Source organism: Xiphias gladius, chromosome 12 (assembly GCF_016859285.1).
Source record: "Xiphias gladius isolate SHS-SW01 ecotype Sanya breed wild chromosome 12, ASM1685928v1, whole genome shotgun sequence".
In the NCBI taxonomy this organism is placed as follows: domain Eukaryota; kingdom Metazoa; phylum Chordata; class Actinopteri; order Istiophoriformes; family Xiphiidae; genus Xiphias; species Xiphias gladius.
In genome coordinates, this window is record NC_053411.1 from 1,641,449 (window position 1) to 1,655,634 (window position 14,186).

The 14,186-nt window shown below is 39.9% G+C and overlaps 2 protein-coding genes across 4 annotated transcripts; both read left to right on the forward strand.

Moving 5' to 3' along the window:
- Positions 1-1,160: 1,160 nt before the first annotated feature.
- LOC120797629 (RNA-binding protein 4.1-like) lies at positions 1,161-6,800 on the forward strand. Of its 3 annotated transcripts, none has more exons than XR_005708555.1 (5): positions 1,161-1,245; positions 2,644-3,073; positions 3,463-4,175; positions 4,321-5,661; positions 5,763-6,800. XR_005708555.1 is itself a non-coding variant. In XM_040141448.1 (4 exons), the coding sequence occupies exons 2-3, from the start codon at positions 2,662-2,664 to the stop codon at positions 4,158-4,160; spliced, it is 1,110 nt and encodes a 369-aa protein (XP_039997382.1). In that variant the 5' UTR covers positions 1,161-1,245; positions 2,644-2,661; the 3' UTR covers positions 4,161-4,175; positions 4,321-6,800. The 3 variants fall into 3 exon arrangements, 1 of the variants encoding a protein (XP_039997382.1); XR_005708556.1 differs by having other exon boundaries at positions 4,321-4,760; positions 5,569-6,798; XM_040141448.1 differs by having other exon boundaries at positions 4,321-6,800.
- Positions 6,801-7,442: 642 nt separating this feature from the next.
- Positions 7,443-13,710, forward strand: rbm4.1 (RNA binding motif protein 4.1). Its single transcript, XM_040141311.1, has 3 exons — positions 7,443-7,605; positions 9,347-9,770; positions 11,839-13,710. The coding sequence occupies exons 2-3, from the start codon at positions 9,365-9,367 to the stop codon at positions 12,696-12,698; spliced, it is 1,266 nt and encodes a 421-aa protein (XP_039997245.1). The 5' UTR covers positions 7,443-7,605; positions 9,347-9,364; the 3' UTR covers positions 12,699-13,710.
- Positions 13,711-14,186: the final 476 nt, after the last annotated feature.

Here is a 14,186-nt window from a genome sequence, read left to right on the forward strand (position 1 = left end):
GTTCATTCAAAAAGTATTCAGACCCTTAAATTTTTTCACATTTTATTGTGTTGCAGCCTTATGCTGAAATAGTTTAAATTAATTTTCTCCCTCATCAATGTACAATCAATATCCCATAATGACAAAGTGAAAACAGAATTTTAAATTTTTTTAAGAATTTATTAAAAAGGAAACACTAAAAATATCATGTTGATATAAATATTCAGACACTTTGGCATGACACTTAAAATTTAGCTTGGGTGCCTCCCATTTCTCTTGATTGTCTTTAAGATGTTTCTACAAATTGACTGGAGTCCACCTGTGGTTAATTCAATTTATTGGACATGATTTTGGAAAGGTGCACACACCTGTTTATGTAAGGTCTCACAGCTGACATCGGCACTGTCAGCTGGATTGTGTCAAGGTACAGATCTGCTGCATTGAAGGTTCCCAAGAGAACAGTGGCCTCCGTAATTCTTCAATGGAAGAAGTTTGGAACAACCAGGACTCATCCTAGAGCTTCCTAGAGCTGATGATACTAAGATTAAGCTGTTTGGCCTCAATCCTAAGTGTCAAGTCTGGTTTCCTGCAGAGACTCTTTTTTCTCTTCTTATCAGAAAAAAATCATGTACGCCAAAACAATGTTGGCAATTTTATTTTAGGTGAATTTTATTTGAGGCTTATGTTTAATGGAATATATGGAGAGATGTCCCATAAGATGAACTAAAAGATGCAAATAAAATAATTGGCATCAATGATTATGATTAATTTTACCAGAAAGTTTGCCAATGAGGTTCTTCCAGATGGCATTGCTATATCTGGCTCATTTAAAGGATAAGGCTGATTTTATTTTAACTCTTTATTACCATTTTTTTTTTTTATTGTTCTTCTCTTTTGTTGTTTAAAACCGTTTAAAAACACACAATAGCCAAAATATATTTATTATTTTCTTTGTTGATTCAAAAATGTATTGATACTTAGAAAATGGCAAAAATTGAGCCACTCCTTGCCATGGAATTTGACTGCAGATACATCCTAATCTTTGCTAATAACCTAACTCAGATTCTCGGAGATACAGGTACAAGTACCACATGAATGTATATGCGGTACAGTTACAGCGCTTACATCCAACCAGTAGGAGGCGGTAATGACGCAGGATAAAGAAATAATGGGGGAAGTATATGGATAAGACATAAGGAAGTAGAAGAAGCAGCAGCGCCATTTCACTTTTCATTCATTAGTGTCAAGGCCTACATCGCTTTATAGGTGAGTTAGAGATGTTAAGATGTTAAGACCGTTAGGTGAAATACATATGAGGAAGTGGATGAAGAAAAACTCTCATCGTAGATATAGATATTCTCTATATGGGCCGAATTAGCCGGTGAACGTGGGTTAGCCAGCTAGCTAATTTAGTAGCTTCCTGAATTCATGCTCCTTCATTACCCAAACATTAGAACGCCATCACCCCGACCTATGGACGCATTGCACACTGAACGCTATTTAGTGAATTTTATAAAGAACGAGTGAGCCGTTCAGACTGTAGCGCACTACTGTAACAAACAAGTATTGCAACAAACAACGAAAATACTAACCGAGTTATTGTCTGCAGGCAAGCTAGCTAGTACGACTTGCTAGCTGACGTTATGCTTACCTAGAGATGACATGTTTACCTCCCTACGATAGCAAACATTAGAGAGTGGCTGATATGAGACTCAAACCAAAACTACGCGATTTTGGTGAGGAAATCGTTAGATTTGTATTATTTGTTGACATGGGAGCTGAAGAGTCAGGCAACAATACATCTAGTTAGATGAAAACAAATAGGCATGTACCTCTGCCATGTCGGCCTCTATGTGTGTGTGTGTGTGTGTGTGTGTGTGTTTTTGTGTTTGTGCGCACGCGCGCTAGCGTGTGATGCATTAATAAAGTTAATTCTATTCCATTTTATGGTTTAAGACTGTGTACACATACTTAAAAACGAGTCCACCATATAAAATTTATGGAACACACCGAACAACGGTAGTTTAAATGTAATGTAATCGTGTGACTAAGTCTCATACACTAAGTTGCCTCTAACGTATACCATCTAATAAAACAGCCTTGCAACAAATTCTTCCCCTTATTAAATTTATAATGTTCAGGTTTTGCTGAAACTCTTTTAAACTCTTTTTAAATTTCACACAGATTAAGTCTAGTCTTCAGATTCAACCCTCTCCTGCCCTCAATGATGTAATAGGGCAAGTATTTTTATTACTTTGTCCAACCCATTTCTCTAACATTTTTCTATTTCTAGGCTAAATAACAAACACCTCTTTAAATAATACAATACAGTTTGACAGCCTCACAAACTACATCGTCCAAAATGATCATACAGTTGAGTCAACATCTCTCCAAAACAGTTTTGACAGAAACTGAATACTGTAACCTTCATGAGGGTGGGAGCTATTGTGGGACTCTTATGTTAGACTGCATAATTTTTACCTAGGTCTACCTAATAAACTGGTAACTGAGTGTATTTATTAATTTCACCACTTCATTGTTCACTGACAGACAGTGAGGATGACTCGCACATCCATTTTAAGTAATCATTAAATATTGGTTGTGGTTATGCTGTAGTTACTGAAGTATTTTCCCTAAATATTTTTTCTAAATAATTTCCTCCAGGATACCCAGAACGTCATCATGGTGAAAATTTTTATTGGCAATCTTGCCTGCAATACCACAGCTGAGGAGCTGCGTGAACTCTTTGAGAAGTATGGAAAAGTCACAGAATGTGACATTGTCAAAAACTATGGTTTTGTACACATGAACAACATGTCTGAAGCAGAGGAGGCCATTCGAAACCTCCACCAATACCAGTTGCATGGCTGGCGCATGAATGTGGAGATGAGCAAAGGGAGGCCCAAGTCCACCACCAAGCTGCATGTCAGCAACCTCGGTGAAGGGGTCACCAGTGATGTTCTGCGAGCCAAATTTGAAGAGTTTGGCACAGTGGTGGAGTGTGACATAGTGAAGGATTATGCCTTTGTCCACATGGAGCGAGTGGAGGATGCCATGGATGCCATCAATAAGCTGGACAACACAGCCTTCAAAGGTGAACTCTTGGGCAGCGGAGCACTAGATGTCTTAATTGTCTGTAGATACGAATTCGGATTCTATCCTGTCGCCGTAGAGCTCCCGTGACAAGTAAAATCCTCTAGCTGATATTTTTCCACATAAAGATAAAGTATGGATAACCTTTGCTTTCATTGACCAGGTGGACTGAGAGTAATCACTTGTAAGTTTGGAAATCTCTTGTAAAACCAATGACAGTGTAACTGGTGAATAAGCACTGGCACGAAATCACCTGCATCTGGCGCTGAAGGTTATTCCGCTTCGCTCACTGATTGTCGGTCAAATGCATTTAACGTGTTTTATAGTCGGTTAGAGCCTTTTCGTGTCAGAACCCCACGGTCTCATGCGTGTCTTCTCTCTCCTTACAAGGCAAGCTGATGAGCGTACAGCTGTCCACCAGTCGGCTTCGCACTGCCCCAGGAATGGGAGATCATACCGGCTGCTATGTCTGCGGGAAACATGGTCACTGGTCGAAAGATTGTCCAGTCGGTCGGAACGGTAGCCACGGTGATGGCATGAGAGGTCGCGGTGGCCGGGGCCCCCCACGCGGTCCCCCAGGTTATGGCAGGGGCAGCTACGGGATGGCCTCACCTCCAGCAGCTGATTACATGGGTGGTTCTGCGTATAGTCAGGGTAGTTATGTAGGTGGGTTGCCGCCTCCGCCTCGTAGGCTTAGTGGTTATGGCTCTGAGAGGTCATCACCTTATGATCGTGACCATCTCTACAACAGTGTTGACTATTATGAGAAGTACAGAGCTCGCCCTTATGGCTCAAGCTATTTCGAGGATCGTCGCATGTCCTATCTCCCCCCTCCCCCACCCCCCCCTTCCTCCCTTTCAAAGCTCTCCTCCAGTGTAGATCCATATGACCGTCGGCCACTGCCTCCACCTTCATCGGCCGCTTCAGCTGCCGCATACTATGCACAAGACGGCAGCCCGATCGGAAGAGTACCAGACTCTTCGGCAGGCTATGCCTGTGAGCGAACACGGCTGTCACCGGTGTCCTCCAGGAGCTATGCTGTTCCACGACCCAAGGATCATTATGCGCCACGATATGCGCCTTACTAAAACCATGGTGCCAAGGTGAGAAACATAGTAAACAAGTATGACAGTTTATTTGATCTCTCGAGAGTGGGACATTTTGGTGACTGAATCCTTTGAAGCTGTGCTGCGGATAATGGGGGATTAAACCCTGTTTCTGAAAAGGGTTGCTTTGCTCTCTTTCTAGGTCTGTTTGTGAACTGCGGGACTTTTCCTTTGCCCATCCTTTCTTCAAGCTACATGATTCCATCAGTCTGCGCGTATTGCGGCAAAGCATATGAGATGCGGATATTCAGTTTGGAAATTGTGTTGGCATCTTCAAGGCACCTGAGATGTCAGTTGCCTGCAGATGAATCGTTCTTTCAGTCACATTCACATATTCTGTTTTCAATAAGGATGATTAGCAAAGTGCACTGTTTAACATTTATGATGTATAAAACAATTTTCTCACTTGCTCTACAGGTTTTCAGCTCAGTTTTTAGCCATGTCTTTTTTGTCCTACCTGCGTTTCTTCCTCACATGAAGCAAATTGTTAAATTCAGCAAATGTTAATTGTTTGGCTTCTGTTTATCATTCAGAAGAAACCTGGATTTATATCTCTGTGAAGATGCTACTCCATACCTACAGGTACTACATGCATAATATCTAAGGTTGCACCATATGCTATATTGTAGCTGATGTTCACCTCCTCAAAAATGTACACATCCGGGCCATGGCGTAGATGGAGAAACTATGTGTGGACAGCAAAAACGTATTGGCTGCTGGTGTTTTCCCCTACATGTTACTGATTCTGGTGGAGTTTGTCGAGTGAAGACAACATTAAGGAAGTTAAAGAAAGACGCTCATTAGTCTCCTCCTTTTCAGGAACAAACATCTAACAAAGCAGTTACTCTCTTAGTTCTGTAAATCACTGAAGCTCACCGATGCTCTGCATCACAAAGTTAAAGAAAGAATGTAAACAAAGTTACTGTGGAGAACATAAAGCATGATATGATCATATGATCATATCATATTCTATGGAGGTTATGTGAATGGATGAAATCTGATTCAACTGTCAATCAAAACCTATGCCATAGGTACTTACGGTGGGACTCTTAACCCCTTGCATAAACTATAAATCCAGCTTAAGTGTTCTTGTTCTATCAATATATAAATATCTACTTTATTTTCATTTGATGCAGGTTAACCCATGCAGTTAGCTGTATCAGTTGCTTGTAGTGCAAAAGAGCCTTATCTTGCTCCTCAGCACACATCTCACATTACCCGAGTCAGTTATATGAATGTAGATAAAGATTTATATTTGACTAAGATATTTTTCAAAAATGATCTTCATCATTGGTGACAAATGGTATGCCGTGGAGATCTGTGATTCTTCAGGCATGTTCTATGATAGCAGTAGTTTTCACTGAGCAATTACTTCCTTTGTGCTTGACAGGGTGAAACACAGTGAGCTGTCTAGTGTTGCAACTGACCTGGCTGAGTCAGGATACAGAATCCCACTTTTGAGTGGCGTGTGAGACAGTTTAACGTAAGACATATTATCTCAAAAACATTCCAGCCTCTTATTTTTTTCTAATTTCAATGTGTTAACAAAATATAAAATTAATGAATTTTGTATTACTTGTTTAGGTTTCTGCTGATCTGAATTCAAAATTCTTGAAATACAAGTGTTGAGTGACACCAAAACAAGAACATTTGCTGACAAGGACTGGCAGCAAAATAACATAACATTTTCTTCCCACTGACAATGTTGCACACATTGCCTACACCTGACAACAAAAACGAACCCTTCATATCTGGGATTGTAGTCTGGGATGGATTTATATTGTATCCATATAACAGCATAAGCAAATACAGAAATGTGAGGCAGGACTCAGGGCTTGGGCTGTATAAGTCATGAGGCACTTGCTTTGTTGACGGTGCCTTTGTTTGTTTTGCATATAGGTGGATTTGAAGTTTGTATTTTTCATATTAGTTGTAAAAGCATCGGTATACATTAAAAATCTAAAATGAATATGATTTTTAATAAAGCCAAAACTACTTTGGTCTTAATATTTTTCAGTTCTTTGTTTGAAACCCTATTTGGTGGCATCTAACTTTGTTTGTAGGTGCATTTTCTATATCTTATTTTGAGCACGAGAATCACGGTTTTACCACTTTGTCATTTTAAGGGCATTAAACTCTGTGTCATCTGTTGTGTTTTTCTCCAAAAGGTCACCATATACAGAAGTGGGCAATGTGGATAAAATCTAACACAGTGTAGATTCACAGTGCATGTAGGTGTTTGTGTTGTTTTAATCACAATATCGATATAGATATATTGCAGTTCAGTCATTTTTTTGAAAATCGATTGAGTGATGAGCTGAAATCTACAGTTGCTGACATTGAGGCAAAGGTCATAAAATAATGCCATTAAACAGTACTGCTTATTGATTTGGCCTGATTTCCAGTAACAGCCATATGGAATATTACTGTCAAAGCATAGACAACTCGAACAGTGTGGGGAAATCTGACAGAAGAATTTCTATTGTTTTATATAATATAAGTCTAGCAGTGTCCTACCACCCAGAGTTGTCTATACATTTTGTGTCTAGATCAGTGGTTACCAGCTGAAAGGGTCAAAGTTACTGGTATGGGAAAGAAGAATGTGAAACATGATTTTTCTTTTAGCTTTGCTTATTTCTGGTGAAAATCTGGGGGGGCAATTACAGTGTAACGTGATGGCAAGTAGATACTGCTTTATTTATAGGAGTCACAAGCACAAAGAGTTTGGAACCACTGGTCTAGATCACCAGTTTTACTGGCATATTTTTCAAATAGTTGCAGAGAAGACAGTGGTGGTGGCCAGTATGTTATGCAACGGGTTCTGCTAATCTACCAACATTATTTCTTGAAAAGAACACTCCTACTTGGGACTGTCCGAACTGTCATTTGGAGCATATTGTTGAGATGCGCTGACATAATGAATGCAAATCTCTCCGCAACAGTTATGGTACATTATAATGGGCTACTTTTCTGAAACAAATGGCTGTTCAAAGACAGCTTATCTTGTCATAACCGTTAGGTTCAAGTATGAGAAAATATTAGTATTATAAAAGTTATTTTTCATAAATTGTCTAACTGTGCAAGCTGACAAAATATAAATATATACGTATATAAACAAGACCACAATTAAGGGAGTTTTTTTTACCATCTACACTATTAAACTTATTTGTGAGATAACATTCGTTACGTACTAACCGTTTATTGCATTTTGAATCTTTTTTTTCCCCTTTGTTTCCTGTATTCCGTCTCTCCTGTCAACACAATGCCTTTAGCATTGCTCCTAAGAAGTGCTAACCGAGTTAGCTGTAGCTATGTCTTTACCATGGTGTTTGGCTGGTCACGAGCTGGTAATGTAACGTCAGTTGGTGAAGCAGCAGTCGCCATTTCATTCTCCGACGGTCGAGACGCAAGACTGCAGCTGCAAAAGGTATGAATTCCATTAATAACCACTAAATGAACATAACCCAAATGGTATATTAGTTACCTAAATTAGCCAATGCACTCCAGCTACTGGCGTTATATGGAACAAATAGAGATCCTATATTATTTATGGATACGCTAAGCTAACTTAAAGACACACTATAGGTGTGCAACGTATTTAAGGCAATTCTCTCAAAGCGTGGGGAAGCATGTTATGTAACTTTGTTATCGACTAAAATAGTGCTGTATACTTGTTGGTTTTTATGCCACAATTTTTTAAGTAAGCTAACTTAGTAAACGGTACTTTCTTAAGCTCGGTGCAGCTAACGAAAGTGAGCTGCAGAGCCACGATGTACTGCTTGTGCCGTGAATGGAGAAAATATGCGAGCGATGGGTGTGCGACATTTGTCTCTCTTTGTAAAAATGATTTGATAGTCGTTGTGACGTAGGCCAATTGATATTAGCCAAAGATAAATAATGCAAATGTGTCTGACGTTCTGCAGACGATACTAGCTACATATAAACAATTAGATATCCGAGCTGTGTTTTGCACAGATTTTCAGATTATTCTATTCACTGCTAGATTACGAGCCCACCACGGCATTATCACCGCCAACTGTCGGTACATTTAATGAAAGTTTAACCCACCTTTGGGATGCTTTGGCCTTGATAGTGCTACTTTAGGTGTGTTTTGGTCTTGGACTCAGTCTTCACACAACCATGACAAATTGGATATTGTTTGAAAGCTCGACGCATCCTGATTCTATCAGTGTAAAACATTCCTGTATACCCACATTACTGCAACAACTGTTTACACAGAAATGGTTCAGACTTGTAGCTATGGCTCCAACGCATTTTCCACACAGAAGGTCCTACTGTAGCCCTTATATTCCCGTTTTATGTCGAAAAAAAATAGACGAGGCAAAAACAACCCTTACATTTCTAGCATGCTTCTGCCTCTGTAACTTTGGTTGTCGTCTACTCATACTAACGTTTTGATTGTAGAATTTAAAGCGTTGCCGCTCAAATGAGACCAGGATTATGACTGTAATCTAAAGAAAAGCAGTAACCTTTTTATTTTGAGTACATTATTTTAGGGCTTGGGCACGAAAATGGGGGTGCCTGGTTACAGTTGCTTTGGTAGCAACAACCTCAAAAACAAGATCTTCCAGTAGCTGCAAATCAGACCTGCACAATGCTAAGGGGGAATTTTGGACCGTTCTTCCTAAAGAACTGTTTCAGATCAGCCATATTCTTAGGATGTCTGGTGTGAACAGCTCTCTGAGCTCATTCCCCAATTCTCTGAGATTTCTCTGTAACCCTTTTCAGCTTTATGCAAATCAGCAGTTTCTTGATGGTAAGTCTTCTGAGATCTGTTGTTTATGAGGCATGATTCACTTCAGCAGATGCTTCCTGTGAATAGCAAACTCAGAATGTTTGAGTGTTTTCTATAAATCAAAGTAGCTCTAACCCACACCTCCAGTCTGGTTTCATTGACTGGACTCCAGGTCTGTAAACTCCTGACTCCAGTTAGCTTTAGTTGATGTCATTACATCACAGATTATGGTTGTAATAAACTCAATGCAATTTGCAGGAAAGCCTTTTAAATAAATGTAAATCAATTCACAAATTTCTAAAATAAGAGTGATAATTATTTGAATGGATTTGGGTTAAATGAACTGGTCAAGGTTTTAATTGTGTTAGTCGAGTTGTGGGATCAATAATTTTAATTTCTTCTCCTCCCTTAGTGACGTGGCAGCTTCACAATGGTGAAAATATTCATTGGGAACTTGTCACCAGACACTACATCAGATGAACTTCGCTCTCTCTTCTCCCAGTATGGCAAGATTGCAGAATGTACTATTGTCAAGAACTTTGGCTTTGTGCACATGGATGACAAAGCGGAGGCAGAAGAAGCCATTCGCAACCTCCACCATTATGAGCTAAATGGCCAGCCCATGAATGTGGAACTGAGCCGTGGCAAGTCAAGAGGATCTACCAAACTACATGTTGGCAACATTGCTTGTACCAACCAGGAGCTGAGGGCTAAGTTTGAAGAGTTTGGCACTGTGTTGGAGTGTGACATAGTAAAAAACTATGCTTTTGTTCACATGGAGCGAATGGAGGATGCCATGGAGGCCATTAATCAGTTAGACAACACAACTTTTAAAGGTGAACTCTCGGGCTGGGCTTAGTGGGGAGTTTACCTTTTATTAAATAAATAGTATCAAGATATTTAATTCTCTTCTTGTGAATTGACAGGTAAGTTGAGGGTGCACCACAGGTGAGTAAAAAAAGAAAGATGAAGGGATAACGGTAAGATGAAGAAAGAAAGGCAGCCCCATTTACTTATTATTTTAAAGCTGCGATCCGTAATGTCATGGTAATATCCATCTGTATGATGGATTGTTGTAAAACACAAATGGGCACCTACTGCAGTTTATGATTTACCCATCAGGTCACACCTGTTCTGTTTGTGTAAGTATAGTCTGTTCAATACTGGATACCATATTGGTATTTTTACAAATCAAACTCAAGTGCATCCGTTAAGGGCTGGATGTACACCAAAATGGATGTGCATGCGGATCTGTTTATACTTAATGTATTTTCTGCACACAGATGTGTTCACACGTTAGTCAGTTCCGTCATAAATTTTGGGCTGCATATGCACGGTCTGCCTGAACTCTCAGCTACATGGACAGATGATGAAATTTATGTCACACGGACACAAACTTTGCTGACAAGTTTAGCACTAGCTAATTCAGATAGGAATCTTACTTACAACCTTCCATGATAACTCAAGACATTTGTGGTGTAGTACAGTGGCAAGAAAAAAAATGTGAAACCTTTGGTTTTCTGCAGTTATTGATCATAAAATGTGATCTTCATCTAAGACTCAAGTATAGACAAACACAATGTGCATAAACATTGGACATCACAAACAGTTTGAATCTTTTGTGTCTTAATTGAACCCATCCATTTAACATTAACAGTGCTGGTGGAAAAAGTAAGTAAACCCTTAGATTTATTAACTGGTTACCTCATTTGGCAGCAACAACAAGATCTTCCAGTAGCTGCAAATCAGACCTGCACAATGTTCAGGGGGAATTTGGAGCATTCTTCCCTAAAGAGCTGCTCAGCTCAGCCATATTCTTACGATGTCTGGTGTGAACTGCTCTCTGAGCTCTTTCCACAGTATCTCTTTTGAGTTCAGGTCTGGGTTCTGACTGGGCCACTCCAAAAGGGGGATTTTCTCTGTTTGAAGTCATTGTGTAGATCCACTTCCATGTTAAGCAGCCCGAAATCATGGTGCTCCCTCCACCGTAGTTCACTGTTGGAATGATTTTTTCATGTTGTTGTGCATTGCCTTTTTTTTACACCATACGTAGAGCTGTGTGTTCTTCACAAATCATTCAGCCTTAGTTTGATCAGTCCACAAAACATTTTCCAAGTTGTGGAGTGTCAGGGTGCTTTTTGGCAAACTTGAGGCACACAGTGATGTTAGAGATGTTAACCAGATCCAATGATTCCTTTAAGCTTGTAGCTGTTACTCTGGGCGTCTTTTTCACCTCATTGAACATTCACTTTGTGCCTTTGGAGTCACAAACACTTCTAGGGAGAGTAGCCAAAGAAAATAAATGACCTCCATTTATAAACAGTCTGTCTACGTGTGGGCTGATGAATATCTAAACTCTTTTGAGATTTTTCTGTAACCCTTTCCAGCTTTATGCTAATCAGCAGTTTGATTGATGGTAAATCTTCTGTAATTTGTTGTTTGTGATGGTTCACCTCAGCAGATGCTTCTTGTGATTAGCAAACTCAAAATATTTGAGTGTTTTCTATAAATCAAAGAACAAAGCAATGATCTGTGTGTTATTAGTTAAACTAGATTGTGTTTGTTCATAATTGTAACTTAGATGAAGATCTGACCATATTTTAAATGCAGATAATTCCAAATGGTTCCCTTACTTTTTCTTGCCACTACATGAACATCATTGAAGTTACCTTTTTTCACCGCAGGGCGTAAAAATGTGTGAAAAGTTACGGATTTCAGCTTTAATAACTGTACTTTTTAATGCTCAAATCAAAGGCTTTGTCCTTTTGCTATTCTTTCGAGTATAAAGCATATTTTTACCAGGCTGGTCGAATAGGAGACCTTTGTATGCCAGGCAGGAAATGTCAAATATATTATTTGGAATAAATGAAGGCATAAGTCCTTATTCAGTCTTTTCTTTTTAAGGCAAACTGATGAGTGTGAAGCTTTCGACTAGCCGCCTGCGTACTGCGCCGGGAATGGGAGACAGATCGGGTTGTTATCGTTGCGGGCAGGAAGGCCACTGGTCCAAAGAATGCCCACTAGACCAAAATGGCTACCACAGAAACGGCTCAGAGCCAAAGTCTGATGGATACGATGCCTCGAGATTTGGCGGGCGTGGTCGCAACGGGGGTTATCATCCGGACTTCAGTGGCGATCCAGATTATGGTGGCGGCTATGCTCCTGTACATGTTTTTTCCCGTGGTTCTGGTCACAGCGGCAGCATGGCAGGGTACAGAAGGGGTGCAGGCTATGAGAGTGCAATGAGATATGGGCCGCACCCAGGTTATGGCATAAGCGCTGTTGCTGAACATAGCATGGCTCGGATGTACGGCAGCGAGGCAGCATACAGGAGCAACGGCTCACTCTATGGCGCGGTACCAGCCTACCCGATGCGCCGGTCGCCTTACGAGGAAAGGGATCCGTACGGGGTCGTGGACTACTACGAGAAGTACAGGGCCAATTCTTACGGAGGCAGTTATTTCGAGGAACACCGCGCCGTCCCCTTGCCTGCTCCATCAACATCCTCCTCCACACCTATAATAAGGGAACGTCTTCCCCCCTCTAGCCTTGACCCATACGAGTGCCCTCCGCTCCCTCCTCCACCAGCCCCAGTCACCTCATACTATGCACGTGACCGGAGTCCGATTCGGAGAGTCCCTGCCGAGGCAGATGGATTTGCATATGAGCGTTCGCGCCTTTCCCCAGTGCCCACCCTCCCAAGAAGTTCTACCTATGACCATCCGCGGGATCCCAGCGCTGAGCAGGCAAATTATACTTACTAATCCTTGTCCCGTACAGCCCGGTGAGAGCTGACTTACATTTAGCGGAGAGGATAGCCTAAGTGCCATCGGAATTACTGAAAATTAAACGTCAAACAGTATACGTCATTGGTAATATTAGGGGCAAAAGCCAGTCTTTTTCTATATGTGAGAGGTGTGGGCAGTAAAGGGTTAAGGTTACAATAAAGCTTGCCAATCATTATAGCCAACGATTAGATTTGAGTGTGAATGGTTGAATACATTCACATTATGTTGTGATCTCATTCCAGCTCATACAAAATTCAGTACAACTAATGTTCAGTTGATCATCTTTCATCGTCCTATTTACATGTTGTGGTATCGGTGTAGTTCTGAGATGGCTTAGTCTAGTGTGGAAGTGCAGATACTGGGTTTATCCACAACCTGGTCGACATCCATTCATGATACTGTAAAAACAAACATTTTGCCCCTCGGAAAGTAGCTCTATGTTCACACACTATTTAGACTCAGTTAATAGAAACATATTTAATTAGTGCATGATGCATGTTTTAAAGGTGAGTCCTAGGGGTTACGTTAATTAAAATTTAATAAATTCTTTTCAGCAGCATCTAATGTATTACTATATGCATTTTAGTGTATTTGTGTTAATGTAAGTTTACATTGTTACTGCATATGTGAAGCACTGGCAAAACAAATCTGAATACTGCTTCAGAACCTACATTGTTCAACCTGTGGACTTCAATGTCACACTTGTACCAAATATAGACATGCAGAATAAAAAATTGTTATACTTTCGTATTTGGGTTATATCAAACTTTTTGTGAAATTGCATAGAAGAAGTTTATTGAGCTGCATTGTGATCTTTTTTTTCAGTAGGCACATTTCTTATATTCAATTTATTTTCATTGCTGTGATAAGTATGAGGCTTCACATCTTGAACATATGTTGTAGTTTCATAAGAAAATGACCTCAATTGCCTGTGCTGTCTGTCTTGATTTCTAACTATTAGGTTAAAATTAAAATCGGTCTAAAATGAGTCTGAAAACTGTGACCTGTGTGTTTGTTGTGCCGAGTCATCTGGTATACTGGCCAGTGTAATGCGTATTAGTTCAATTTTTGATGGTAAAAGATGAAAAATATAAAACTGGAAAATTGAATTCAGCCTTTATAAAATTTTACATTCCTGGTTGAAATTTTTGGCATCCCTGACTTTTAAGTACAGACTTCAGAATATCTTCAGAAATTAACCAGTTTTGTATCATCAGAATATTTATTAAAATCTCCAAAGTTGCTGAACAACAAAAAAAAATATTTTTTTACATATTGAAATAAAAAATACAGACAAAATGTACACTTGACATAATTGTTGGCACCCTTGTGATGAATTTTCATTAGTTCCTCAATCAAAATAAACACTTACGACTCACCTGTGCTTAATTTTCCGTGTTCATATTACCTGAATTAACCGATGAATGATGGTTTTACAACATAAAAAGGGGCTGCCTGTTTCCT

Bases quoted from the DNA above. Each gene is read 5' to 3' on its own strand.
- LOC120797629 (XM_040141448.1), top strand. From the start codon at position 2,662: ATGGTGAAAATTTTTATTGGCAATCTTGCCTGCAATACCACAGCTGAG. The intron at 3,074-3,462 runs GTGAACTCTTGG...TCTCCTTACAAG, and splicing joins GGACAACACAGCCTTCAAAG to GCAAGCTGATGAGCGTACAG.
- rbm4.1 (XM_040141311.1), top strand. From the start codon at position 9,365: ATGGTGAAAATATTCATTGGGAACTTGTCACCAGACACTACATCAGAT. The intron at 9,771-11,838 runs GTGAACTCTCGG...TTTCTTTTTAAG, and splicing joins AGACAACACAACTTTTAAAG to GCAAACTGATGAGTGTGAAG.